Genomic DNA, 27,500 nt, shown 5'->3' with positions numbered 1-27,500 from the left:
CATATTATGGCAAGAACAGCTCAATTAAGCAAAGAGAAATGACAGTCCATCATTACTTTATGACATGAAGGTCAGTCAATATTGAACATTTCAAGAACTTTGGAAGTTTCTTCAAGTGCAGTCACAAAACAACATCAAGCACTATGATGAAACTGGCTCTCATGAGGACCGCCACAAGAAAGGAAGACCCAGAGTTACCTCTGCTGCAGAGGATAAGTTCATTAGAGTTACAAGACTCAGAAATTGCAGCCCAAATAAATGCTTCACAGAGTTCAAGTAACAGATACATCTCAACATCAACTGTTCAGAGGAGACTGTGTGAATCATGCCTTCATGGTCGAATTGCTGCAAAGAAAACACAATTAAAGGACATCAAGAAGAAGAGACTTGCTTGGGCCAAGAAACACGAGCAATGGACATTAGACTGGTGGAAATCTGTGCTTTGGTCGGATGTGTCTAAATTTGAGATTTTTGGTTCCAACCACCGTGTCTTTGTGAGACGCGGAGTAGGTGAGCGGATGATCTCTACATGTGTGGTTCCCACTGTGAAGCAAGGAGGAGGAGGTGTGATGGTGTGAGGGTGCTTTGCCGGTGACACTGTCTGTGATTTATTTAGAATTTAAGGCACACTTAACCAGCATGTCTACCATAACATTCTGCAGCGATAGGCCATCCCATCTGTTTTTTTCTTAGTGGGACTTATATTTTGTTGTTTTTCAACAGGACAATGACCCAACACAGCTCCAGGCATGTAAGGGTGATTTGACCAAGAAGGAGAGTCTTAGAGTGCTGCATCAGATGACCAGGCCTCCACAATCACCCGACCTCAACCCAATTTGGGATGAGTTGGACCGTAGAGTGAAGGAAAAGCCAGTGCTCAGATTGTCAAATGGAACATAAATTGTTAATTGAAACACACATTATAAAATAGAGTGAATCAAGAGATATAGAGTCTCTACAATCGAATTCCTAAAGATTTTGCCCTCAGGCTGAGCTGTTCATTAATTCCGCTCTAGTGAGTGGGACACATTGTGGTAGGACATACTGTAGCCCTGCCCTGTGACCATGTGTCATTACAATGAATTCACCTCCCCCCCCCGCCCGATCCATGTGACTCTCCATCTCTTTTCCCATCTCTCCTTCACTCTCTCGCTCTGCCTCTATCGTTCCATCTCTCCCTCCCCATCTCTTTCTCTCGGTATCTCTACCCCTCTCTCACTCTGCATCCTTTTCTGTTTATTTCTCCCTGTCCCCTTCTCCCTCCCTCTGCCTCCCGCCATCATTCCTCATAGAGATAGGGATGAGGCCCAGAGTGCGAGGGGCTGCTGAGTCCGCCAAACAAGACACCATGTGTTTGTCAAGAAGCGACAGATGGCAAAGGAGGAGAGAGGGAGCAGAGAAAGTTTAGGCGTGACAAATAAGCAATAGATGTAGCAGCTCTGGAACTTTCCATTGGGGGAACAAGGGCCAACAGAGTCCGTTTCAGTCCCAGAGAAGGGTAAGGTGACTTAGGCAGGTCCTTTCCCCATCACCCAATGCATTTCCAGTGTCTTTGAGGGACACAAACTCAGAGTGTTGTAATTATTTGAAGGTGATTTACTAGATGGGAGGACTGTGTTCTTGCCCCAATGTCACCTGAGGCTCTGAACAGCTCCAGTGCCTGCTGTGAGTAACACTGGCTCTGCTAAGCTAGGGGACACCCTCAGGGTACTTTCTACAGCTAAAATGCCATGCACAGAAGCCACACAAACGCACTAACACACACCAACATACAGTACATGAATGCAGATACAAGCATGCATGCAGGCAGGTATGTGCGTGCGCACACACCCAGACACACACAAACAAACACACAGCTTCCTACTGGGCTGAAGCCAAGGGATACAAGAGCAATAAACAAAAGAGGAAGTAGCCATAAAGCTGTCGGGTGGCCGTGAGGAGCCTCTGAGGACTGTGTGTTCTCTCCTCTTCCTCTCCCTCTCTCTGTTCTCTCTCGCTCTCTCCATTCTCCTCTCTCTCTCTCTCTTTCTCTCTCTCTCTCTCCATTTCACTTTCCCCTCACTCCGATGTCTCTCTCTCTCAGTTCTGCTCTGAATCTCCAAAGGGCCATCGGCTGGCTGGCTGGCAGCACTTCATCACTCTTCCACAATGCCTCACCTAATCGCCTCTCCTCACCTCAGCCCAGACGACCATTAGGACCCCTCCTCTGCTGCCCGGTGCTCACAGCACTGCCTGTCTGACACCCCATCCATCACGGGTCAATCTGTGCCCTCTGTAGCCAGGCAATGTGACGGAAACCTCTGGTGACACCCACTTCTCAAATGACGCACAAATGACGCCGTATTCCCAGACAACTTTCTAAGGCACCTGTTGATTAACCTATGCAAACAAATAATCGAATCAAATGAAATTGTATTTGTCACATGCTTCGTAAACAACAGGTGAAATGCTTACTTACGGGCCCTTCCCAACGATGCAAATATAATAAATAAATAATGAGTAAATTGGCTATATACACGGGGTACCGGTACCAAGTCGATGTGCAGGGAGGGGTACGAGGCAATTGAGGTAGCTATGTACATATAGATAGGGATAAAGTGACTAGGCAACAGGATAGATAATAAATAGTAGCAGCAGCGTACAGTATGTGATGAGTCAAAAGCTTTTGTGCAAAGAGTGTCAATGCAGATAGTCCGGGTAGCTATTCCGTTAACTACAATACATAGTATTCTTATGGCTTGGGATTAGAATATGTTCAGGGTCCTGTTGATTCCAGTCTTGGTGCATCGGTACGGCTTGCCGTGGGGTAGCAGAGAGAACAGTCTGTGACTTGATTGGCTGGAGTCTTTGACAATTTTTAGGTCCTTCCTCTGACACCGCCTGGTATAGAGGTCTTGGATGGCAGGGAGCTGGGCCCCAGTGATGTACTGGGTCATACGCACTGCCCCAGGTAGCGCCTTGGGGTCGGATGCCAAGCAGTGCCACACCAAGCGGTAATGTAGCCAGTCAAGATGCTCTCAATGGTGCAGCTGTAGAACTTTTTGAGGATCTGAGGGGCCCATGCCAAATCTTTTCAGTCTTCTGAGGGGGAAGAGGCCTACCACCGTTGTGTCTTCGGAAAACTTAATAATGGTGTTGGAGTCATGCGCGGCCACGCAGTTGTGGGTAAACAGGGAGTACAGGAGAGGACAAAGCACGCACCCCTGAAGGGCCCCCATGTTGAGGATCAATGTGGCGGATGTGTTATTGCCTACCCTCAACACCTGGGGCAGCCCGTCAGGAAGTCCAGGATCCAGTCGCAAAGGGAGTTGTTCAGACCCAGTGATGAGCTTGGAGGGTATTATGGTGTTGAATGCTGAGCTGTAGTCAATGAACAGCGTTCTCACATAGGTGTTCCTCTTGTGCAGGTGGGAGAGGGTAGTGTGGAGTGCAATAGAGATTGCGTCATCTGTGTATCTGTTGGGGCGGTACCTGGGTCCAGGGTATCTGGCATAATGTTGTCGATGTGAGTCACGTCCAGCATTTCATGCTACAGATGTGAGTGCATTTAGACAGGTTACCTTGGCGTTCTTAAGCACAGGGACTATGGTGGTCTGCTTGAGACATAGTAGATATTACAGACTGGGTCAGGGAGAGGTTGAAAATGTCAGTGAAGACACCCGTCAGCTGGTCAGCGCACGCTCCGAGTACACGCCCTGGTAATCCGCCTGGCCCCGCGGCCTTGTGAATGCTGACCTGCTTAAAGGTCCTACTCACATTGGCTACGGAGAGCGAGATCACACAGTCGTCTGGAACTGCTGCCGCTCTCCGGGGCCATATGTTAAAACGGAGGGAGAGATGAAGCAAGATGAAACCGAGACCAGGTCTCTAACGCGTGTCAAACGAAGAGCTGTAGAAAGAAAACAAGATATGTCATTTAGCGGACGCGTTCATCCAAAGGGACTTACAGTCACGCGTGCTTATATTTTACATATGGGGTGGTCCAGGGAATCGAACCCACTACTCTGGTGTTACAAGCGCCACGCTCTACCAACTGAGCTAAAACGGATGACAGTAATAGAAATGTGTGAGGAATAACAAATACCCTTTCTATTATGGGCAGTGATTGCAGTGTCATGTAATCAGAATGTATTTAGCTCATCGCTAGTGCTCGCCTTGCTGCCACGCAGCTCTGGGGCTGTGGAACGTAATTGTTTCTCTCAATCCTCTACGGGAAGAAGAGTCAGCTTCTACTGTATTCATACCCTCCACACACACGCACGCACGCACGCACACGCACACGCACACACACACACACACACACACACACGTACATCACAGGAGGCTGGTGGCACCTTAATTGGGGAGGATGGGCTCGTGGTAACGGCTGTAGCGGAATAGGTGGAATGGTATCAAATGCATCACACGCATGGTTTCTATGTGTTTGATGCCATTCAATTTTCTCCGTTCCGGCCATTATTATGAGCCGTCCTCCCCTCAGCAGGCTCCTGTGACGTACACACATACACACACCTTCCCCCTCCCTTCTTCTATCCCTCTATATATGAATTGAACAGCTCAAGACTTGTTTTGTTCTGCGACATTGAGCCCAGTCAGTCCGTCTTCCCTTCTCTTTCTTCGTCGTCTGGGCAAAAATGTAATTTATTTCATTTGTGTCATAAATCAATTTCCTGGTTCTCATTCTATTTGCTGAGAGGGATGACAGAGCCAGAGCTGACAGCGGGGTTAACCCCTCGCCCACCCTGGTCCTGGGAGCCAGCCACCAGGATGGGAGGAGAGAAGGAGGAGGAGAGAGAAAACAGAGAGGGGGGGGGGGGGGACAGAGAAAGAGAAGAACAGAGAGAGAGAGAGAGAGAGAGAGAGAGAGAGAGAGAGAGAGAGAGAGAGAGAGGTACAGATGAGGGGATGAAACATGACCATTTGATTTCACATACCGCGATCCCACTGCCATGAGCCTACAAAGCTATTGAAACCCTACTGAAAAGTTCCATGCAACAGAATACACAAGTCATCCAGTAGTATTCCCTCCATAGCTGTGTCAACAAATCTGAACATCCACAGTTACAATACAATAAAAACACTAGTGACAACATCCCCAGGTGTGGATATTAATATGGGGGGGGAATTATTCCTCCTTTGAGAGAGATTTGTTTGGAGCTTAGCTAAGCAGACTTTCTCTGCCGTCTCTGACGCACAAAATGGAACGGGCACCAATTGCCGTTTTAATAGATTTCTGGCAAGTCATTTATGACTGCAGATAAGAAACACAGAGCTGTGTGTCCCATCTCTGTGGGAGTCGGTGTGTGATCCTGCGGGAGTGTGTGTGTGAGAGTGAGATAAAGGTATTGAGAGAAAGATATTGCTGTGTGTGTGTGTGTGTGTGTGTGTGTAATTGTTTGTCTTACATGCACATACTGTACTATGTATTCAGTTCTAAAAGACAGTCTTATAACATGGTACACACTGACAATAAAGGACATTCAACATGATATCTACACATAACCAGACATACACAGATACAGTTGAAGTCAGAAGTTAACATACACTTAGGTTGGAGTCATTAAAACTCGTTTTTCAACCACTCCACAAATGTATTGTGCATGACACAAGTCATTTTTTCCAACAATTGTTTACAGACAGATTATTTCACTTATAATTCACTGTATCACAATTCCAGTGGGTCAGTAGTTTACATACACTAAGTTGACTGTGACTTTAAACAGCTTGGAAAATTCCAGAAAATAATGTCATGGCTTTAGAAGCTTCTGAACCTGTGGGTGTATTTCAAGGCCTACCTTCAAACTCAATGCCTCGTTGCTTGACATCATGGGAAAATCAAAAGACATCAGCCCAGATCTCAGAAAAAAAATGATAGACCTACACAAGTCTGGTTCCTCCTTGGTAGCAATGTCCAAACGCCTGAAGGTACCACGTTCATCTGTACAAACAATAGTATGCAAGTATAAACACCATGGGACCATGCAGCCGTCATACCGCTCAGGAAGGAGACGCGTTTTGTCTCCTAGAGATGAACGTACTTTGGTGTGAAAAGAGCAAATCAATCCCAGAACAACAGCAAAGGACCTTATGAAGATGCTGGAGGAAATGGGTACAAAAGTATCTATATCCACAGTAAAACGAGTCCTATATCGACATAACCTGAAAGGCCGCTCAGCAATGAAGAAGCCACTGCTCCAAAACCGCCATAAAAAAGCCAGACTACGGTTTGCACCTGCACATGGGGACAAAGATCGTAGTTTTTGGAGAAATGTCCTCTGGTCTGATGAAACAAAAATAGAACTGTTTGGCCATAATGACCATCATTATGTTTGGAGGAAAAAGGGGAAGGCTTGCAAGCCGAAGAACACCATCCCAACCGTGAAGCACGGGGGTGGCAGCATCATGTTGTGGGGGTGCTTTGCTGCAGGAGGGACTGGTGCACTTCACAAAATAGATGGCATCATGAGGAAGGGAAATTATGTGGATATATTGAAGCAGCATCTCAAGACATCATTGAGGAAGTTAAAGCTTGGTCGCAAATGGGTCTTCCAAATGGACAATGACCCAAAGCATTCTTCCAAAGTTGCAGAGTCCAGCCCACCCCAGCCGATACCACCCAAGCAGAGTCCAGCCCACCCCAGCCGGTACCAGCCAAGCAGAGTCCAGCCCACCCCAGCCAGTACCAGCCAAGCAGAGTCCAGCCCACCCCAGCCAGTACCAGCCAAGCAGAGTCCAGCCCACCCCAGCCGGTACCAGCCAAGCAGAGTCCAGCAATCCCCAGCCGATACCAGCCAAGCAGAGTCCAGCCCACCCTAGCCGGTACCAGCCAAGCAGAGTCCAGCCCACCCCAGCCGGTACCAGCCAAGCAGAGTCCAGCCAGTACCAGCCAAGCAGAGTCCAGCCCACCCCAGCCGATACCAGCCAAGCAGAGTCCAGCCCACCCCAGCCGATACCATCCAAGCAGAATCCAGCCCACCCCAGCCGAAGGCTCGCGCTCTCTCTCTCTCTCATCATTCCCTTTTTCTTCTTTCTCTCCCTCTCACAATCTATCTTCTTTTCCCCTGTCTGTCCTTTTCTCTAAAAGAGGAAGGGAAATTATGTGGATATATTGAAGCAGCATCTCAAGACATCATTGAGGAAGTTAAAGCTTGGTCGCAAATGGGTCTTCCAAATGGACAATGACCCAAAGCATTCTTCCAAAGTTGCAGAGTCCAGCCCACCCCAGCCGATACCACCCAAGCAGAGTCCAGCCCACCCCAGCCGGTACCAGCCAAGCAGAGTCCAGCCCACCCCAGCCAGTACCAGCCAAGCAGAGTCCAGCCCACCCCAGCCAGTACCAGCCAAGCAGAGTCCAGCCCACCCCAGCCGGTACCAGCCAAGCAGAGTCCAGCAATCCCCAGCCGATACCAGCCAAGCAGAGTCCAGCCCACCCTAGCCGGTACCAGCCAAGCAGAGTCCAGCCCACCCCAGCCGGTACCAGCCAAGCAGAGTCCAGCCAGTACCAGCCAAGCAGAGTCCAGCCCACCCCAGCCGATACCAGCCAAGCAGAGTCCAGCCCACCCCAGCCGATACCATCCAAGCAGAATCCAGCCCACCCCAGCCGAAGGCTCGCGCTCTCTCTCTCTCTCATCATTCCCTTTTTCTTCTTTCTCTCCCTCTCACAATCTATCTTCTTTTCCCCTGTCTGTCCTTTTCTCTAAAAGGTACTCCATCACCACATCTCCTCCCCTGTGTCTACATCTCTCTTTCCAGTCCTTTTCACTCGGTTTTGACGCTAAAGCCAGTCTCAAGGGAAGCAGAAGAAAGGGCAACCTTAGGGCCCCGCCAAAGAAAATGGAGAAATCTGAGAGAAAGGAAGACTTTATTTTCTCTTTCTGTCTGGACATTCAACCACTGTGAAGTAACTTTGTCTCTTTATCGTGGCCTCACTATCTGTCAGTGTAGGGAGCTCTTCTCTCTTTTCTCTCTGGTTGAGGCTGAAGGAGAGGCTTAACATGCTGCTCGGACGTGCATTTGTTACCACACAGCTCCCTGCTTCCTCGACGCTCGTTTCCAACAGCAACAGTGGCTGACTTTGTTGAAAGGAAAGAGACACATAATAACACTGAGGAGGATACAGTGTATGGACAACAGATACACTGCTCAGTATCAAAATCAAGCGCGGCATCTAAAATGAAGGGTCTGATTTCTGTTTTCCATGAGCTTGAATATAACAGGATAACAAAATACCTAGGCCCACAGTACATATTTACATGGTTTCAACTAATAAAATAACATTGTTTATTTAGCCATTTGGAATAACTATTCCTTGATTTCTGACAATCGTTACAAAGCTATAACACAGAACTTTTCAATAATAACACATTGTCAAATACATGTGTGCCAATTGTACTGTACGAAGCGTTTTGTTGTGCTTGTCTGCTACGCCGACCGGCTCAAGACCCTCCACAATGAAGAGGACACATAAAAGCGAGGGGGATAGGAGAAATGAAAAGCACATCTCGCCACATCTCATCTCTCCCTCTCTCTCTCCCAACCACCCCACCTGTGTGTGTGTGTGTGTGTGTGTGTGTGTGTGTGTGTGTGTGTGTGTGTGTGTGTGTGTGTGTGTGTGTGTGTGTGTGTGTGTATATAAAAGTAGGGGGAGGGGTTCATTGACCATTTAGCCCATGCATGTGTGCATTTACCCTGTCCACTCAGCCGTTGGACACAGTGGCTGTCTCTCTATAGGCCAAGGGCCACTTTATGGGCCCTTTTAAAAGCTACATTAAAACCAAAGGGGCAGCTGGTGCCCTTATCAGAGCTTCAGCGCCCAGCAAGTGGGAAAGTGAAGGAGTAAATATTTATTCAAAAGAGGCAGCTGGCCCACTGAAGGTTTTAGGCCGAGGAGACAGAGTTTACCGTAAAACAGGTGATCTGGTGTGTGTGTGTGTGTGTGTGTGTGTGTGTGTGTGTGTGTGTGTGTGTGTGTGTGTGTGTGTGCGCCGGAGTGAGTGTGTACTGTTGCATTGTTGTAATTCTACCACCAGGCAGTGAGCCTAACCTTCAGGGAGATATTCAGTGTCATCCGAGACAGCAGCTCTCTACCTAGAAGATCCAGCAAATACAAGCACTGTGCCTTACAACAGACCCTGTAATACACATGCAGCCTAGCCACTCCTCTCTCTTCAGCTCCAGCACCAGACCAATCCGTCACGTCATTGAGTGAACGGATGGCATACACAGACAGACACGGTTAATAGGATATCCAGTCGTTACCTCCAAGGGGTCAATAGCTTTCATCGTCAAACAGATTATGCGACCACATCCTAAACGCCCTGTAGCACAACGTGCCGTTGCCTCCATGACCCTTCAGCAACCTCTCCCCATGGTAACCAATGCACTCCGGAACACAGATTAGAACGCTCCGCGGTCGCCATGGACCCCAGATCCGATCTCCGTGGTTATGGGGCCAGCGGAAGATCCCTCGGGTGATGAACACGTGACGATAAGGGTTTAGTCTGTCCTGTTACCGTGGCAACAGGCTCAGCCATCCCCCCAAGCTCCTTGGTTTAAGACACGTGTTGCTCCGGAGATATTATTACGTTTCAAAACGCAGTCAGTCAGAGCAATCGGAGATGATCACCAAGAGGAGGGAGCTTCCCCACGGAGCAATGAGAAGCAATGATCGAGGATGGTGCACCATTTTTCAGTCACCTTCACTGTGTATCGCGCATTTTAAACTTCACAGAAACACACAGAACTTTTGACCCAATAGAACATGTCTTTGTTCAAGTCTGTGGTTGAGGACAACATTTCTAAACCTCTTGGATGAATCTCAGATATTTGGAAGTGATAAGCGTTACATGCGCCGTCAAGTGCGATCCAGCAGTTCCTGTTCCACAACCAATCAGCACCAACCAACACTGCTGCCTGGTATAACAGGTATAGGCCTGAGAGACAATTTATACTTGATCCGAAAATGTGGTCGGAGGCACCGTATGGATGGTGTGACGCAACTGTGGAGCCTCCGGATTCCAAATGGAGCTCGGTACCGTATCTCCGTGTGCCTCTCATATTTTGGTACAATGCCGGAGGTCTCCGTATAGCTCCGCGTTGACATGATTGGTTGACGGAAGGTGAGGGCGGGAGGTCCTGCAAAAACACAAACTCACTTCCTTGACAACTGCCTTCACAGCAGCTCTGCGCACCTCGGCGAAGCACAAGAAGGATGAATGCCCTGACTTCTACAGACGCCATATCACCGTAAATGCTGCACGACCAATGCAGACGTCGGATTGACCGTACAGCGCCTTTAATGCCCAGGAGTTTACACTGCTGTTACTCTCTGTTTATCATATATGCATAGTCACTTTAACTATACATTCATGTACATACTACCTCAATTGGCCCGACCAACCAGTGCTCCCGGGCTATCTGCATTGTGTCCCACCACCCGCAAACCCCTCTTTTTACGCTACTGCTACTCTCTGTTCATCATATATCCATAGTCACTTTAACCATATCTACATGTACATACTACCTCAATAAGCCTGACTAACCGGTGTCTGTATATAGCCTTGCTATTGTTATTTTCAAATGTATTTTTACTGTTGTTTATTTCTTTACTCACACACACACACACACACACACACACACACACACACACACACACACACACACACACACACACACACACACACACACACACACAGACACAGACACAGACACACACACACAGACACAGACACACACACACACACACACATACACACACACACACACACAGAACCACACAAAAACACACACCTTTTTTTCGCACTATTGGTTAGAGCCTGTAAGTAAGCATTTCACTGTAAGGTCTACTGTTGAATACACCTGTTGTATTCGGCACACGTGACAAGTAAACTTTGATTTGAGTTGAGTTGAGGAGAACCAAGGACACACCTCCCTCTAGTGGAGCGAGGAGAAATAACATGGGGACGTGTTGTTTCCACTCAATACAAGACTGGAAATACATTGACTCACTCCTCTGGTTCTCTCCAGTGCGCAAAACATATAAGACACGTTGACGGCAGCGACAGACGAACACTGCAGGTCACTAAATGAAAAGAGGCCTCAAAGGCAAATGTGATTCACAGGGTGAGCTTGGTTAACAGAGAACTCAAGTGAATACATCTGTTCAGTTCAATTAAAAGAGCATTGGACTGGTTAAGGCTTGTATAATACCACCCTCTTGAAGGAAGCCGAGGGGAACAGCAGATAGGGGGAAAACAACTGTAGACAGAGCAGTAGCCTAACTTTAGATATTACCAGTGGCGGAAAAAGTACCCATTAGTCACGCTTGAGTAAAAGTAAAGATACATCAATAGAAAATGAAGTAAGTCATGCAGTAAAATACTACTTGAGTAAAAGTCTAAAAGAATTTGGTTTAAGATATACTTAAGTGTCAAAAGTATATGTGATTACTATAATATACTATGAATCATTTCAAATTCCTTATCTTAAGCAAACCAGACGGTACCATTTTTTTTTTAAATTTACATTTACGGATAGCCAGGGGCACACTACATTCAGACATCATTTACAAACAAAGTGTGTGTGTTTAGTGAGTCCACCAGATCAGAGGGAGTAGCGATGATCAGTTACCTTGATATGTGCACGAATCGGACCATTTTCCTGTCCTGCTAAGCACTCAAAAAGTAACGAGTACTTTTGGATGTACGGAGTAAAAAGTACAATATTTTCTTAAGGAATTAAGTAAAAGTAGTCAAAAAATATCAATTGTAATGTGCAGATCCCAAAATAAAACGACTTAAATAGGACTAAAGTACTTTTCACCACTGGATATAACCTTATCTAATGTACAAACCTTCTATTTACGTCAATGCATTACTGTACATCAGTGACACTGATCTCAAAGTAGGACTTAGCCCTCAATATACAACAGTCTTGCATTTGACATCAGAACAGTCTAGCACGCAGATGGGGGGCCAATGTCATCATACACCGTCCGTTTCTGCAGTGTGAGCTGTAACAGTAGCTGTCTCTGAGCAGAAAGGCCTCGTGTTCAGTGTGTTCTGAGTCTTGGGAGGCGGGGTGGAGGAGTGAGGAAGGTGAAGGTGTGAAAGGAAAGTCCGTCTTGAGGTTAAAGGGGGGACGGGTGTGGTGCTATCACCTCCTTCACGAAACCCATAAACTCTCGGAATCAGTTCTCAACCGATTTCACGCTCAGCCGACACATGCCTCGTAATAACTTTCCTTTAAATAAGATGCTGAGTTGAGTTCACGTTATGAAGAACAACAGAACCAAAAGTCATTTACAGGAAGGAGAATGAGCCTGTAGAATCTTCCCACCACCCAAACATGACTTGATAATGTTAAATGGGCACACTATGGTGTGCACTGTAGGACAAAAGAGGTCATGTCAGGGACAACACAATACAAAAACCTCCCTTGCGAGAGAGGAGACCGAACAAGCACAGGTGGACATTTGCTCGCTTACCCAGCCCTCCTCCAAATTAAGGCCCCCACCCCCCAAAAAAAAACCCAGCAGGGAGTAAATGCCACGCTCCAAAAATAGCTTCCGCTGATCCTTGCAGACAGTTAACATTTCCACCTGGGCAACAAAAAAAAACGATGAAACAAACACGATTTCCTCTCAGATGGATAATAGCCCCCGTTGTTGACACGTTTGCTGTGTTGTTGGCGGTTGGAGGAGCACGGTGTCAGCTGCATTGTGTGAGTCATTTCTTTTAGAGTCTGTCTCCGAGCCTTGAAGATGGTCAACATTTATACCTGTTGCAAATGGATTAATTAGCCAAAAAAAAACGACTTCTCTCAGATAATAATATGGGTAATGAAGTGAAGGTCCCGTGGTGAAGTATGAACCAGGCATCCAAAAGGGCCGGAGCCAGACATGTTACCGCTGCTCCAAGAAAACCAGCTCACATGCAGAGGCACATGTGCACTCCTGTGTGTGTGTGTATGTGTGTGTGTGTGAGTGTCTGTGTGCGCGTGCATGCGTATATAAATGTGTGTGTGTGAGTACTGTCTCAGGGGGGTTCAGTGGGGGATAATGTGGAATTAGCCTTGCTGCACAGCTCCTAATTGCCTCCTGTAGGATTACAGAGATAATAGCAGCAGCTGCAGCCCCGGTGGACATACAGCACATCACATCTCCCTATAGGATCAACATCTGCACGGTGCACAGTCAATCACAGACAGAGAGAGAGAGAGAGAGAGAGAGAGAGAGACGGACGGACGGACGGAGGGACAGACAGACAGGCAGGGAGACAGACAGACAAACAGGGAGAGAGACAGAGAGGGAGAGAGACAGACAGACAGACAGACAGGGAGACAGACAGACAGACAGGGAGACAGGGAGACAGACAGACAGACAGACAGAGAGGGAGAGAGGGAGAGAGGGAGAGAGGGAGAGAGGGAGAGAGGGAGAGTGACAGAGAGGGAGAGAGACAGAGAGGGAGAGAGACAGACAGACAGACAGGGAGACAGACAGGGAGACAGACAGGGAGACAGACAGACAGACAGACAGGGAGACAGACAGGGAGACAGACAGACAAACAGGGAGAGAGACAGAGAGGGAGACAGACAGACAGACAGACAGACAGACAGACAGACAGACAGACAGACAGACAGACAGACAGACAGACAGACAGACAGACAGACAGACAGATAGACAGAGGGAGAGAGAGAGGGAGAGAGGGAGAGCAACAGAGAGGGAGAGAGACAGACAGACAGACAGGGAGACAGACAGGGAGACAGACAGCCAGACAGGGAGAGAGGGAGAGAGGGAGAGAGAGAGAGAGAGAGAGAGGTGGGGAGAAAGGGAGGGAAAGAGGGATCGAGACGGTGAAAGGGAGAGAGAGAGGCAAGAAACGGAGAGAGATGGAGAGCGAGACGGGGAGATGGCGGGGGGGTCAGAGGGGAGAGAGGGGGGGGGGGGGGGGGGGGGAGAGAGGGGACAGAGGTGGAGAGAAAAGGAGAGAGGGAGGTAGAGAGAAAGGGAGAGAGGGAGGTAGAGAGAGATGGAGATGGAGAGGGGAACAGAGGGGAACAGAGGGGAGAGGGTTGGGCAGAGACAGCAGACAGAGAAGAGGATCGCGACAACACTCATCTGACATGACAGTGTGTCTGTCCATCACCTTCCTGCTCTGACAGTATGGTCGCATCCCAAGTGGCACCCTATTCCCTATAGTGCACTACTTTTGACCAGAGGGCTCTGGAAAAGGAAAGGAAGGTGGGTAGTGCAGTATAAGTAGTGCACTGTAAAGGGAATCGGGTACCATTGAGACGCAGCATATGTCCACACATCAGACATGGAAGTCATTGATAATCTCAATACCGTAGCTATAGTTTAAACATTTCAACCCAAGATGACTTTCTGAGAAAAGTGTGAAACGTAAGAAAAGAGGTCGGTAAAAAAAAACACGAACCTATGAAAACTATTGACAAAAAAAGTCTAGATTAGAAAAAATGCTCCTTAATGACACCTGGAGACAAGAAAAAACCACCGTGAACTTTTACCTGTCAACAGACAGACGGGCGCTCAGCATCCAGAGAAGCATGTTGCTATAATGACTGGGGAGTGGTACGTATTATGGGTGTTTTCTCCGTCTTCCACAAGAAAAACGCCTCAGGTCAAACACCGTTTTCAGCAAAAAAGAGACAAACAGACAAAAGAGAAGGTAAACGCAGACGGAGAAAGGAGAGGACTCACCACATTTTGCGAGGCATCTTTGCACGGTGCGAGTTACCCGACCTCCACTTCTCCTTTCAACCCTCTGTCTGTCCTCACTATCCCCTCACAAACACACACACACACTCAGCCCTGATTATAGCGATATTAATGAGGTGGTGTGCTTTGGGTGCAATTGAATGCAGAGAGCTCTCTTTGTTGTGGCAGGGGAACGAGGAGGCTAGAAAGGAGGGAGAGAGGGGGGAGGGAGTTGTTGACAGCCTCTCATATCCGCAGGAGCATCGCCCGCTTGGTCCATCAGCAAATCCACACTGACCTGCTCTGACATGCAAGTAAGCCAACACACACACACACACACACACACACACACACACACACACACACACACACACACACACACACACACAGGTCTCTAATGAGAGCTGTGAGCGAGGGGAGAAGGACGGCGAGCGCGACAGCTCTACAGCAGCCAGTGAACAACAGACACACACCTGCAGCCAGCTGCGTTGAAGTTCCCCCTCTCCGTCCACCACGGCCCCCTGTTCTCTCACCAACATGCCCGGGTACGTGACCTCGCTTGGGGGGCACACAGTGGGGAGCTCCAGGGAGCTACAGTGGCAGCGGGAACCTGGCTCTCCGCTGCTCCCTGCTCAGCCTTCCACAGACAGACACGCACACCCAGCAGCCCAACAACCCAGTCAGCCAGTTGACCAGCACTAGTCAGTACAGTTACAGCAGGAGCACGGCCCGCACTCAGTCACGACTACCTCATTCATATTCAGGCCCACTCCAAACAGCATTATACAAACAGACAGGCAACAGGCCAACCTTATTCAACATATCCTGTGTGGGGCGGCATGTTAAAATACACCTCTATTGCCTACATTGTGCACCACTCATAGTGCGCTACCAAAAGTAGTCCACTACGTAGGGAATACGGTGCCATTTGGGATGTGAAGCCGAATCCGGATCAACACAGACTACTACATCTCTAGCTTTACCACAAAATACACCTCTCGTCGCTACGGCAACATCTATTACAGGGGTGGGCTAAGTTTTTGGCTCGAGGGCTACATCGGGATTTCGGACAGGCTGTCTTGTGCCTTTTACTGAGGAGTGGCTTCCATCTGGCCACTCTACCATAAAAGTCTGATTGGTGGAGTGCTGCAGAGATGTTTGTCCTTCTCCCATCCCCACAGAGGAACTCTGGAGCTCTGTCAGAGTGACCATCGGGTTCTTGGTCACCTCCCTGAACAAGGCCCTTCTCCCCCGATTGCTCAGATTGGCCAAGCGGCCAGCTCTAGGAAGAGTATTGGTGGTTCCAAACGTCATCCATTTAAGAATGATGGAGGCTGCTGTGTTCTTGGGGACTTTCAATGCAGCAGACATATTTTGCTACCCTTCCACAGATCTGTGCCTTGACACAATCCTGTCTCGGAGCTCTCCTTACAATTCCTTTGACCTCATGGCTTGGTTTTTGCTTGGACATGCATTGTCAACTGTGGGACCTTATATAGACAGGTCTGCCTCTCCAAATCATGTCCAATTAATTGAATTTACCACAGGTGGAGTTGAATTAAGTTGTAGAAACATCTCAAGGATGATCAATGGAAACAAGATGCACTTGAACTCAATTTCGAGTCTCATAGAAAAGGGTCTGAATACTTATGTAAATAAGGTATTTCTGTCCTAAAAACCTGTTTTCGATTTGTCATTATGGGCTATTGTGTGTAGATTGATGAAAAAAAATATTGAATCAATTTTAGAATAAGGCTGTATGTAACGTAACAAAATGTGGAAAAAGTCAAGGGGTCTGAATACTTTCCAAATGCACTATATATTGTTATCTTTATCAGTCACCATTGAGACCAGTGTGTCTTTTACAAGGGAGTCCTGCAAATACAATTACAGAAAATACAAGATATATATATATATATATATATATACATTTCTTTTTTAAATTGTATTTATTATAATTATTATTTTTTACTCAAACCTCCCGCGGTCCGGATTGAATGGGCTTGATTTTTCCCACCCATGCCCTATTAGCAAGACTCCTTGAGGCGGTCTTCCTCCACTCAGGTAGACACAATCACGCAAACACCTACGCACACAGCGGCTCAGTTTGTGTCTGGCTGCCTGCCATGCTCATCATAACAGGAGAGGCAGTCAACCATCCCCTCAGCACTGTAGGGTCAATTCCAGTATGTGTAGCCAACCATGGAGGAGATTGGAAAGGCTAAGAGAGGAACTTCATACAATCCTGAACTCTAACGCTGGGAAAGCATGGCAGTCACTAATCATGCATGGAGTGTGCCAGCGTTTCTCAGCCAACCCACGCATTTTTAAGCAAGCATGTGCCATTTTGCCCAAGGCTCTCCTTCCCCCTTCTTACATTTGAGTAATTTAGCAGACGCTCTTATGGCAGTAAGTGCATACATTTTCATAATGTTTCCATACAGGCACCCCATGGGAATCGAAATCACGACCCTGGTGTTGCAAGCGCCACGCTCTACTGGTGTTGCAAGCGCCACGCTCTACTGGTGTTGCAAGCGCCACGCTCTACTGGTGTTGCAAGCGCCACGCTCTACTGGTGTTACAAGCGCCACGCTCTACTGGTGTTGCAAGCGCCACGCTCTACTGGTGTTGCAAGCACCACGCTCTACTGGTGTTGCAAGCACCACACTCTACTGGTGTTGCAAGCGCCACGCTCTACTGGTGTTGCAAGCGCCACGCTCTACTGGTGTTGCAAGCGCCACGCTCTACTGGTGTTGCAAGCGCCACGCTCTACTGATGTTGCAAGCGCCACGCTCTACCAACTGAGCCACACGGGACCTTCTTCTCCTTCTCCTCACACTCCCCATCTTCTCTTCCTCTCCCCGTCCCTCCCCCTCTCCCCCACTGCTCTTCTCTCTCGCCCCCTCATTTTAACTCTCTCTGTGAATGCAGATATTCTGCGACAGCCCCCGCATCACAGCGTGTGAACTCCCACAAGGCAGTCAGCGAAGGAGGAAAACAGTTGCAAAAAAGGACAGTAGAATAGTACATGACTGTGGATAAATAAATGGTGTATAGTTCAGAGGATGCGGACCGGAGATTAAATCACAGAGGGCCACGGGGCCTTCGGCTCCTCTCAACTCAGTGTCAATGGAACACTTACCGGCCTTTCAGAGCTGCGATTGTGGACTTGTCAATCCTAGAGAGAGAGAGAGAGAGAGAGAGAGAGAGAGAGAGAGAGAGAGAGAGAGAGAGAGAGAGAGAGAGAGAGAGAGAGAGAGAGAGAGAGAGAGAGAGAGAGAGAGAGAGAGAGGAGAGAGGAGAGAGAGAGAGAGAGAGAGAGAGAGAGAGAGAGAGAGAGAGAGAGAGAGAGAGAGAGAGAGAGAGAGAGAGAGAGAGAGAGAGAGAGAGAGAGAGAGAGAGAGAGAGAGAGAGAGAGAGAGAGAGAGAGAGAGAGAGAGAGAGAGAGAGAGAGAGAGAGAGAGAGAGAGAGAGAGAGAGAGAGAGAGAGAGAGAGAGAGAGAGAGAGAGAGAGAGAGAGAGAGAGAGAGAGAGAGAGAGAGAGAGAGAGAGAGAGAGAGAGAGAGAGAGAGAGAGAGAGAGAGAGAGAGAGAGAGAGAGAGAGAGAGAGAGAGAGAGAGAGAGAGAGAGAGAGAGAGAGAGAGAGAGAGAGAGAGAGAGAGAGAGAGAGAGAGAGAGAGAGAGAGAGAGAGAGAGAGAGAGAGAGAGAGAGAGAGAGAGAGAGAGAGAGAGAGAGAGAGAGAGAGAGAGAGAGAGAGAGAGAGAGAGAGAGAGGAGAGAGAGAGAGAGAGAGAAGAGAGAGAGAGAGAGAGAGAGAGAGAGAGAGAGAGAGAGAGAGAGAGAGAGAGAGAGAGAGAGAGAGAGAGAGAGAGAGAGAGAGAGAGAGAGAGAGAGAGAGAGAGAGAGAGAGAGAGAGAGAGAGAGAGAGAGAGAGAGAGAGAGAGAGAGAGAGAGAGAGAGAGAGAGAGAGAGAGAGAGAGAGAGAGAGAGAGAGAGAGAGAGAGAGAGAGAGAGAGAGAGAGAGAGAGAGAGAGAGAGAGAGAGAGAGAGAGAGAGAGAGAGAGAGAGAGAGAGAGAGAGAGAGAGAGAGAGAGAGAGAGAGAGAGAGAGAGAGAGAGAGAGAGAGAGAGAGAGAGAGAGAGAGAGAGAGAGAGAGAGAGAGAGAGAGAGAGAGAGAGAGAGAGAGAGAGAGAGAGAGAGAGAGAGAGAGAGAGAGAGAGAGAGAGAGAGAGAGAGAGAGAGAGAGAGAGGAGAGAGAGAGAGAGAGAGAGAGAGAGAGAGAGAGAGAGAGAGAGAGAGAGAGAGAGAGAGAGAGAGAGAGAGAGAGAGAGAGAGAGAGAGAGAGAGAGAGAGAGAGAGAGAGAGAGAGAGAGAGAGAGAGAGAGAGAGAGAGAGAGAGAGAGAGAGAGAGAGAGAGAGAGAGAGAGAGAGAGAGAGAGAGAGGTTATTGGTCATGAAACAATATATGTTATCACCTAATTATGTTGCGCTAGCAGGATGTTAAATGGTTGGCCCTTCCAACGTAATAGATTATATAACTAGTGTTGTATAGAGACATTTTAGAGTTGTGGAGTTCAAACACAAACACATTTACAGGCCAGTCATCGAGAATGAACTGATTTCCATGACAGACCTACATAAACCATCGAAACCAGCCATTCACCCCCTACTGCTCACACAGTGACTATGGCTGTAGTTGTTTGACCTTTTCGAGTTGTTATCGTACTTCATTCACTTCAGTCCCAGACTCCGCTGGTTAGAATAGAAATCCACAAAGAAAAGAGGAAGCAATAGACATTTCAACATTTTCTACAAGGAAACAGCAAAAAAACAAATGAATTCATCATTTAATGATTTTAATGACGGTTAATGATTTAAAACCACTGCCTGTTACTTTGGTAATTCTAAAGGCTGAAAATCAGTCTGGTTTTACATTCTAAAAACAAATAAGATAAAAACATATGTTTGGTAGTGGAGTTGGTGGGCGTTGTGTTTTGTCTGTGTGTGGTGAACCCTGCATAATGCCATCATAGACATGAGTGGACACCTCTCATAACCATGAATGACCTTCACGACAACTGGCCTGAAAATGTCAAGACACATGTAGTACAGTAGACCTTATCCTCCCTAACTAAAGCTGTATGTCACTTAGCCTAGTAGTATCTATGACTGCATCCCAAAATGTACCCTTTTCCATACATTGTGCACTACTTTTTTACCAGGGCCCTTTTGACCATAGACATTAGCCCCTTGGTCAAAAGAGGTGCAGTATATGGGAATAAGGTGCCAGCTTCCTTGTCAGCTCAGACATAAACAAATATGTTTTGAATGTTGTCCAATGCTTTGAATATCATTGTCGCAATCTTTCTGGATGCTTCTATGAATGGCCTCTGTGTAATAATCGCCATCCCTGGTCAACAACAACCATAAAGTGACCCCCCCCCCCCCTCCATGTAAGAGGCATCACAGTGTGGTCATCCTCGCCCAGTCAGCCTCTCCACCCTCCTCTGCTGTCTCCACCCTGCCACACTGGCTGTGTACCATGATTCTGAGGGACAATGATTCTGAGGCTTTATAGAGCTGAAATATGGCCCTGCCCTGGCCTGACCACAAAGCTAATGCATACACCAACTCAAGAACATTGTCTAATAGGAAGCCTGCACTCACCCCGTGACTACATCTCTCCATCTATATGGAGTGTGTGTGTGTGTGTGCGTGCGCGTGTGTGTGTGCGTGCGTGCGTGCGTGCGTGAGTGTGCATGTGCGCGTGCTTGTGTGTGTGTGTGTGTGTGTGTGTGTTTGCCTTTACTATAAATACACAGAGATGCAGTGGAGAGTGAAGGCAGTCCTCCATCTAAAACACATGTGCCTCAGCATCACAGGTGGCATGGATTATTAATGATCTACCACCTCTCCTTATGCTACCTCTTCTTCTCCTCCTCCCTCATTACTTTCTATCTCCCCTTCACCATCTGATGGGCCTGACACCTCCCTCTCTCTCTCTCTAATGTCCGGCCTGACCTTCAGAAATGCCAGCAGACTGGCAGAGCTGGCATACACCTGGCAGGCCACAGATAACGGTGTTCCCAGCTCTAGAGCAACAGTAGAAAGCTGTAGCTTAGCAAAAATCCTAACAGTGATTACTTCAGCGTGGACGCAGTAATTCATTTCAGCACCTTTTAACCTCTGCTGGTTGGACTATAGTCAACACCGCCTGTTTGGACTGAGACAGCCTGTTTCAGCATGAGGAAGTGGTTTGAGTGTATTAACATATTGCCTCCATGGTGGGTTGACGGCATCGATGCAGTAAAACATTGAGGTTGAGTTGAGGGAGGGTAGTTCACCAGCTATCTTCCTACGCTGTCTCATGGTCTCTCTATAGCAGTGTTTCCCAACCCTGGTCCTCCAGTACCCCCCAAAGGAACACATTTCCATTGTAGCCCTGGAAAAGAACACCTCATTCAGCTCATTGAGGGATTGATGGTTCGTTGACAAGTTGAATCAATGTGTGCTGTTTAGGGGTACTGGAGGACCAGGGTTGGGAAACACTGCTATGCAGCAACAGTAACACACACATAAACACAAAATGTGTGTGTGTGTGTGTGTGTGTGTGTGTGTGTGTGTGTGTGTGTGTGTGTGTGTGTGTGTGTGTGTGTGTGTGTGTGTGTGTGTGTGTGTGTGTGTGTGTGTGTGTGTGTGTGTGTGTGTGTGTGTGTGTGTACCTGAACTGAAGTGTGTGAGGGTGTGATGCTAAGCTCCATTCACCACACTTTGTCAGCATTTCTCTCTTCTGACACAATTGAGGCCTTTTCAGTTCTCACAGAGAGCCACTGAAATTTCCATAGAACTCTTGAACTCTCACACATGAACATCTCATATTGGCCATGCAAACTGAGGTCGTACATACATTCATGAGCTGACATAAGTAGTGTAAGAAATGCACTTGAAAGGGTCAATCTGGTATTGGTACATATAAATGAATATAGGTGTTGATTCTTGAAGAATATAACGTATAAATGCCTCATGAGCTTAGTTCAACTGTCTTGCCCAAAATATGAGTTTGTTTTACTCCCTTAACAATATAATTCTAAACAAAAACTGTTTAGCTTAAAAACAGTTTTTATTTGGATCTCATGGATGGTCCCATTCCTCAGCTGTTTACCAAACAAGTGGCAGGGTGTCTGCTTTGTTGTCGTTTGAATCCCAGATGTCCTCTTTAGTAACCATGGAGGTCGAGGAGTCAAAGTCAATGCCTGAACTGAGCACACAAACTTCTCTTTTAGCCATACCTAACAATAATTATAAACGAGATAGAGGTGTCATTAAACAAACTTAAAAGAAAAACACAATTTTCTGCACATTTTCTGCATTCCAGAGGTAAATATCTAGATTAAAAACACCACTAGAGAAACAAAAACAGAGTCCTACAGATGAGAGGACAATAACACCAAGCAACTAATTGATAACCATCTGTGATCAATCCCCCTGGTAGAGACAGTACAGAGACAGAACAGCAGCCTGTCAAACTGCTGCAGAAGTGTTGCACGCACACACACACACACACACACACACACACACACAAACACAGTGGAACAGATAAAGCCCTTCAACCATCCTTCCTTTAAAAACACATTAAACTCTAGTCTGAACAACGGCAGCCTGCTGAATTCACACCCACGTTCAGGCCACACCGCCAGCCACCAGCCCTAAGAGAGTTAAGGTAACGTACCAGCCGTATCCCCCAAAGGATACACTCCTCTTTCTTCTCAGCATTCTGACAGGGGCGCACGTCTCTGAGACTGACACTCTCACTTTCTTTTGTCTCACTCCTCTCTTTCTCTCTCTCGGTCTTTGAAGAAGTGTAGGCAGTGCTGCTCTGCTCCCTCACCTGTCCTGCCTGCACACAGTTTGGCACTTGCGCTCCTCTCAGCACACAACTCAGCTCCACACACACGGGGAGGAGAGAGCCTGTGGCTGGGAGGGGCCTCTCTCTCTCTCTGTCTCTCTCTCTCTCTCCCTCTCTCTCTCTCTCTCTCTCTCTCTCTCTCTCTCTCTCTCTCTCTCTCTCTCTCTCTCTCTCTCTCTCTCTCTCTCCCCCTCTCCCTCTCTCTCTCTCTCTCTCTCTCTCTCTCTCTCTCAAACTCTCTCTCTCTCTCTCTCTCAAGCTCTCCCTCTCAAACTCTCTCACACTCACTGTGTATTTATTCGTTGTCTAACTATTAGTCTTTTGCATCTTGAACTGCACTGTTGGAAAAAGACTCGTAAGTACGCATTTCATTGTTAGTCTACACCTGTTGTCTACGAAGCTGTGAGAGAGAACTGAACTGAAATCTCCATCACACCTACATCCTACACCCTCCCCCACTCTCAACCTGCCCACAAGAAGGAAGGACTTGTTGCCACAGCCAGTGTCACTTCCTCTGTCATGCTCTTACCACAGCTGTATTCATGAGGGCACTATTTGATTTATGTATTTCCATCAATGTCCATCAGTGTCCATATTTCCATCAATGTCCATCAATTCAGATGTACTGTACAGTACATGTTCCGGAACATTCCGATGTACTGTACAGTACATTCACTGCTTTAGACATGTCTGAATTATGGATGTACTGTCGATTTCCCTCGTGCCACTCCTGCCAGGAAAAAGCCACATATGCTGTATATACACTGAGCAAAAATATAAACGCAACATGTAAAGTGTTGGTCCCATGATTTATGAGCTGAAATAAAAGATCCCAGAAATCTTCCATACGCACAAAAAGCTTATTACGCTCAAATTTTGAAAGGGCACCCTATTTTCTATATAGTGCACTACTGTATATAGGGCATAATGTGCCATTTGGAACACAGCTGCAATGTGACTGTGAACAAAGGATGGCCCTTCCTGCAACAGGACTAAAATAAACAGCTATGACTATTACTAGTTTTCTCTGTTTTGAAATACAATGTTTTTCCTATATTCGAGAAACAAGAAACAGTAGCCTTATCGACACTGTCTAGTATCTGGAATCACTATAAACGCCAAGTCATTTTTTTGTTGATCTCAAAGTCAATGAAAAGTCTTTCTTACTTAAAATGTGTACGTGGTACTCACTCAGAACTAAACGAGAAGTCATATCAACTATGTTTTTGAAAATGTTATGACACAAATGATAACTTGTTAAGCAAGTACAACTTTATCACAGCAAGTTCCCACAACTTGGTTGTACAGTTGAAACAACTGTTGACATAATCATTTGTTGTATTGTTTGTTGAGCCTTGACCTATTCAATATTTCTACCTCAAAATCTGTCAGGACAACTAGGTACTCACATTTGTTAGGTAATATCACATAGAAATTACAATTGGTTCAAGCAGAGGTTAGTCAAGTAATTGTTGACATGAATGAAAGTACAACTAACTATCATATTTCCCAGCATGCCCTACTGCAGATAGACCTTTGTTTTTATTTTTAGACATTGAAGAGTGGCCTGGAGTATCTTTTTAACCCATAATAATCACCCCCCCCCCCCCAAACAAAGGTGTATACAGTGCATTCAGAAAGTATTCAAACCCCTTGACTTTTCCCACATTTTGTTACGTTACAGCCGTTGGTTGTGGTTTGACATCCATACTATTATAAACTGCATAGGAGTTGGTGAGGGATACAGCAGAGGAAGCCTATACACAAGGATAATATACTGTACATTGATTGATAGATTCATCTTATGCTACACAAAGACAAATAATATTAAACTAATCCAATCAGATTTTTTTTGCACCTGTTCCTGAAACAGTTATTCCAGGTCAAATGGCTTAGTCTTCTCACAATTATCCTAACCCTGGCAGTCATTAGAAATGCAGGTTGCAGCTGAATAAAAAAATATTAAACTCTGGCTTTCCAAAATGCTGGGAAATTTTGAAAAGTTCCCAGCTTTTCCAGAAATACCGGTTGGACGATTCCTGGAGACGGGAGGAAATAAGCAGGAAATCCTTCAACCAGGATTTTGGGAAGATCGGGGAATTTAGGGAAAGTTACTGGAGTTTTGCCAATCTACTTGCAGGCCTGATGTGGCCTGTAAAACTAGGCCTCAAAATAAGGCCTTATGCCTCCCGGGTGGCGCATGGGTCTAGTGCACTGCATCGCAGTGCGAGCTGTGCCACCAGAGACTCTGGGTTCGAGCCCAGGCTCTGTCGCAGCCGGCCGCGACTGGGAGGTCCATGGGGCGACGCACAATTGGCCTAGCGTCGTCCGGGTTGGGGAGGGTTTGGCTGGTAGGGAAATCCTTGTCTCATCGCGCACTAGCGACTCCTGTGGCGGGCGCAGTGCACACTAACCAGGTTGCCAGGTACACGGTGTTTCCTCCGACACATTGGTGCGGCTGGCTTCCGGGTTCGTTGCGCGCTGTGTTAAGAAGCAGTGCGGCTTGGTTGGGTTTTGTTTCGGAGGACACAACCTTCGTCTCTCCCGAGCCTGTACGGGAGTTGTAGCGATGAGACAAGAGAGCATGGTCACCGCTAACAATTGGATACCACGAAATTAGGGGGTACAATTTTTTTTTATTTAAAAAAAGGCCTTATGAGATATGTAATTTATTGTCTTATAAAGACTTTACAAAAGAGTTACAAAATGTCTGTATTCTAAGTTCAATCAACTTTTGTCCCTGATCTGTTTCACCTGTCTTTGTGCTTGTCTCCGCCCACCATCAGGTGTCTCCCATCTCCCCTCATTATCCCCGGTGTATTTATACCTGTGTTCTCTGTTTGTCTGTTGCCAGTTTGTTTTGTTCGTCAAGCCTTCCAGCTTCCAGTTTGTTTCTAGTTCCAGTTTTCCTGGTTTTGACCATTCTGCCTGCCCTGACCCTGAGCCTGCCTGCTGTTCTGTACCTTGTCCCACCACACTGGATTATTGACCTCTGACTGCCCTGACCCTGAGCCTGCCTGCCGTCCTGTACCTTGTCCCACCACACTGGGTTATTGACCTCTACCTGCCCTGACCCTGAGACTGCCTGCCATTCTGTACTTTTGGACTCTGATCTGGATTACTGACATCTGCCTGCCCTTGGTCTGTCGTTTTGCCTGCCCCCTGTTCTAGTAATAAACTTTTGTTACTTCAACACTGTCTGCACCTGGGTCTTCCCTAAAATGTGATAAACTTCATATAAAAAATGTCCTCACACATCTGTTTAGAGTTCAAACCACTAACTTTTGTATTTAATTAATACTGAGCTTAAAGTTCAATGTTTTGATTTACTCAAACATTTCAAGCTGATACAACTCAAATCTGGATGCCCTATATGGTCACAGTGACTCTATTGGTTTGAGTATTGACTACAAAATCACATCAAGTAACTGTACTCTGAAACAACCTTTCCCTCAACGTCAACAAGACAAAGAAGCTGATCGTGTACTACAAGAAACAGAGGGCCGAGCACGACCCAATCAACATTGACGGAGCTGTTGTGGAGCGGGTCGATAGCTACATGTTCCTGTGTCCACATCACTAAGGAATTGACATGGCCCACACATACCAACACAGTCATGAAGAAGGCACGACAACGCCTCTTCCCTCTTAGCAGGCTGAAAAGATTTGGCATCAGCTCCTCAAAGTTCTACAGATACACCATTGAGAGCATCTTGACTGGCTGCATCACCGCTTGGTATGGCAACTGCTGGGCATCCGACCACAAGGGGCTACAGAGGGTAGTGCCTACAGCCCAGTACATCACTGGGGCTAAGCTCCCTGCCATCCAGCACCTCTATACCAGGCGGTGTCAAAGAAAGGCTCTAAAAATTGTCACAGACTCCAGCCACCCGAGTCATAGACTGTTCTCTTTGCTACCGCATGGCAAGCGGTGCCTTAAGTAAGCATTTCACTGTTAGTCTATACCTATACCTGTCACAAAGCATGTGACAAATAACATTTAATTTGATTAATTTTGATATATTAAATAATGAAGTGAAATCGGTTTCCTCAAATCTTGAGGTTTACAGTGTAATAAAGCTTCAGAATGAGAGAACATCAATTAAATGAGATGAGCATCACTTGAACTCCAATTTGCAGCGCTCCCAGTGAAGCAGCACTCTGTCTGTCTGTGTTTTTGATGAGCCAGATTGGGTGCCCGGCGCCATTCACATTATGACATCAATCACTATCTCCATCATGAAAACATCTCTCATTGAAACCCAATACAATGCTCAAGGACATTGTTATTGTCTCGTGGATGGTCACTAGCTGTGCTCTATCTGCGTCTGTCTGGTTCTGGAGAACAATTGTGTCAAAATAAATGATGCAGATACACAACTATTGTGTCAAATATGTTGTGTGTCAGTTGTACAATCCGAGGCCGGGTTTCAATCCGTAATGTAATTTCCTCTTGAGCCGACATATTATGCAGTGTTTACCGTGAGTGCCATCTCCGCAAATGCAGGAACATTGCCATAGGTTGTACAAAGCACGCCTTGCGTTGAATCCCGGCCTCAGACACCTCAGTAAACGTTCACATGAAGGAGACCAGGCAAGCTCTGACCTGATGACACATGCTAGTGTGTATACTTCAACACAGGCACAATGTACTGTTGTACTGTACAATACTGACAGGCAGCAGCTCTCAATCGCAAGCTCCAATACATAATAACGTCCCTACACACTTCAGCATATTTACAGACGAATGGCCTTTTCAGTTCCTTGACACACGTGCTTTAGATATATGATCAGAAAGCCCCTGAGGTTACACTTGAACCGGCAACACCATCAGTCCTTTCACTAAACTGACCCAATGTACGTTTTCTAACTGTAGAT

At 46.9% G+C, this 27,500-nt stretch overlaps 1 protein-coding gene across 1 annotated transcript in view; it reads right to left on the bottom strand.

Moving 5' to 3' along the window:
* Positions 1–22,607, bottom strand: part of rap1gap2a (RAP1 GTPase activating protein 2a) — an 87,713-nt gene extending 65,106 nt beyond the window's left edge. The window contains exons 1-2 of the mRNA XM_036964727.1: positions 22,446–22,607; positions 17,859–17,894 (exon numbers count right to left, since the gene is read on the bottom strand). Coding sequence (XP_036820622.1) covers positions 17,859–17,894; positions 22,446–22,489 — 80 coding nt within the window. The 5' untranslated portion in view covers positions 22,490–22,607. The remainder of the gene's footprint in view (positions 1–17,858; positions 17,895–22,445) is intronic.
* Between the last annotated feature and the right edge of the window lie 4,893 nt (positions 22,608–27,500).

This window comes from Oncorhynchus mykiss, chromosome 27 (genome assembly GCF_013265735.2).
Source record: "Oncorhynchus mykiss isolate Arlee chromosome 27, USDA_OmykA_1.1, whole genome shotgun sequence".
In the NCBI taxonomy this organism is placed as follows: domain Eukaryota; kingdom Metazoa; phylum Chordata; class Actinopteri; order Salmoniformes; family Salmonidae; genus Oncorhynchus; species Oncorhynchus mykiss.
This window is presented reverse-complemented; position numbering and strand designations above follow the sequence as displayed.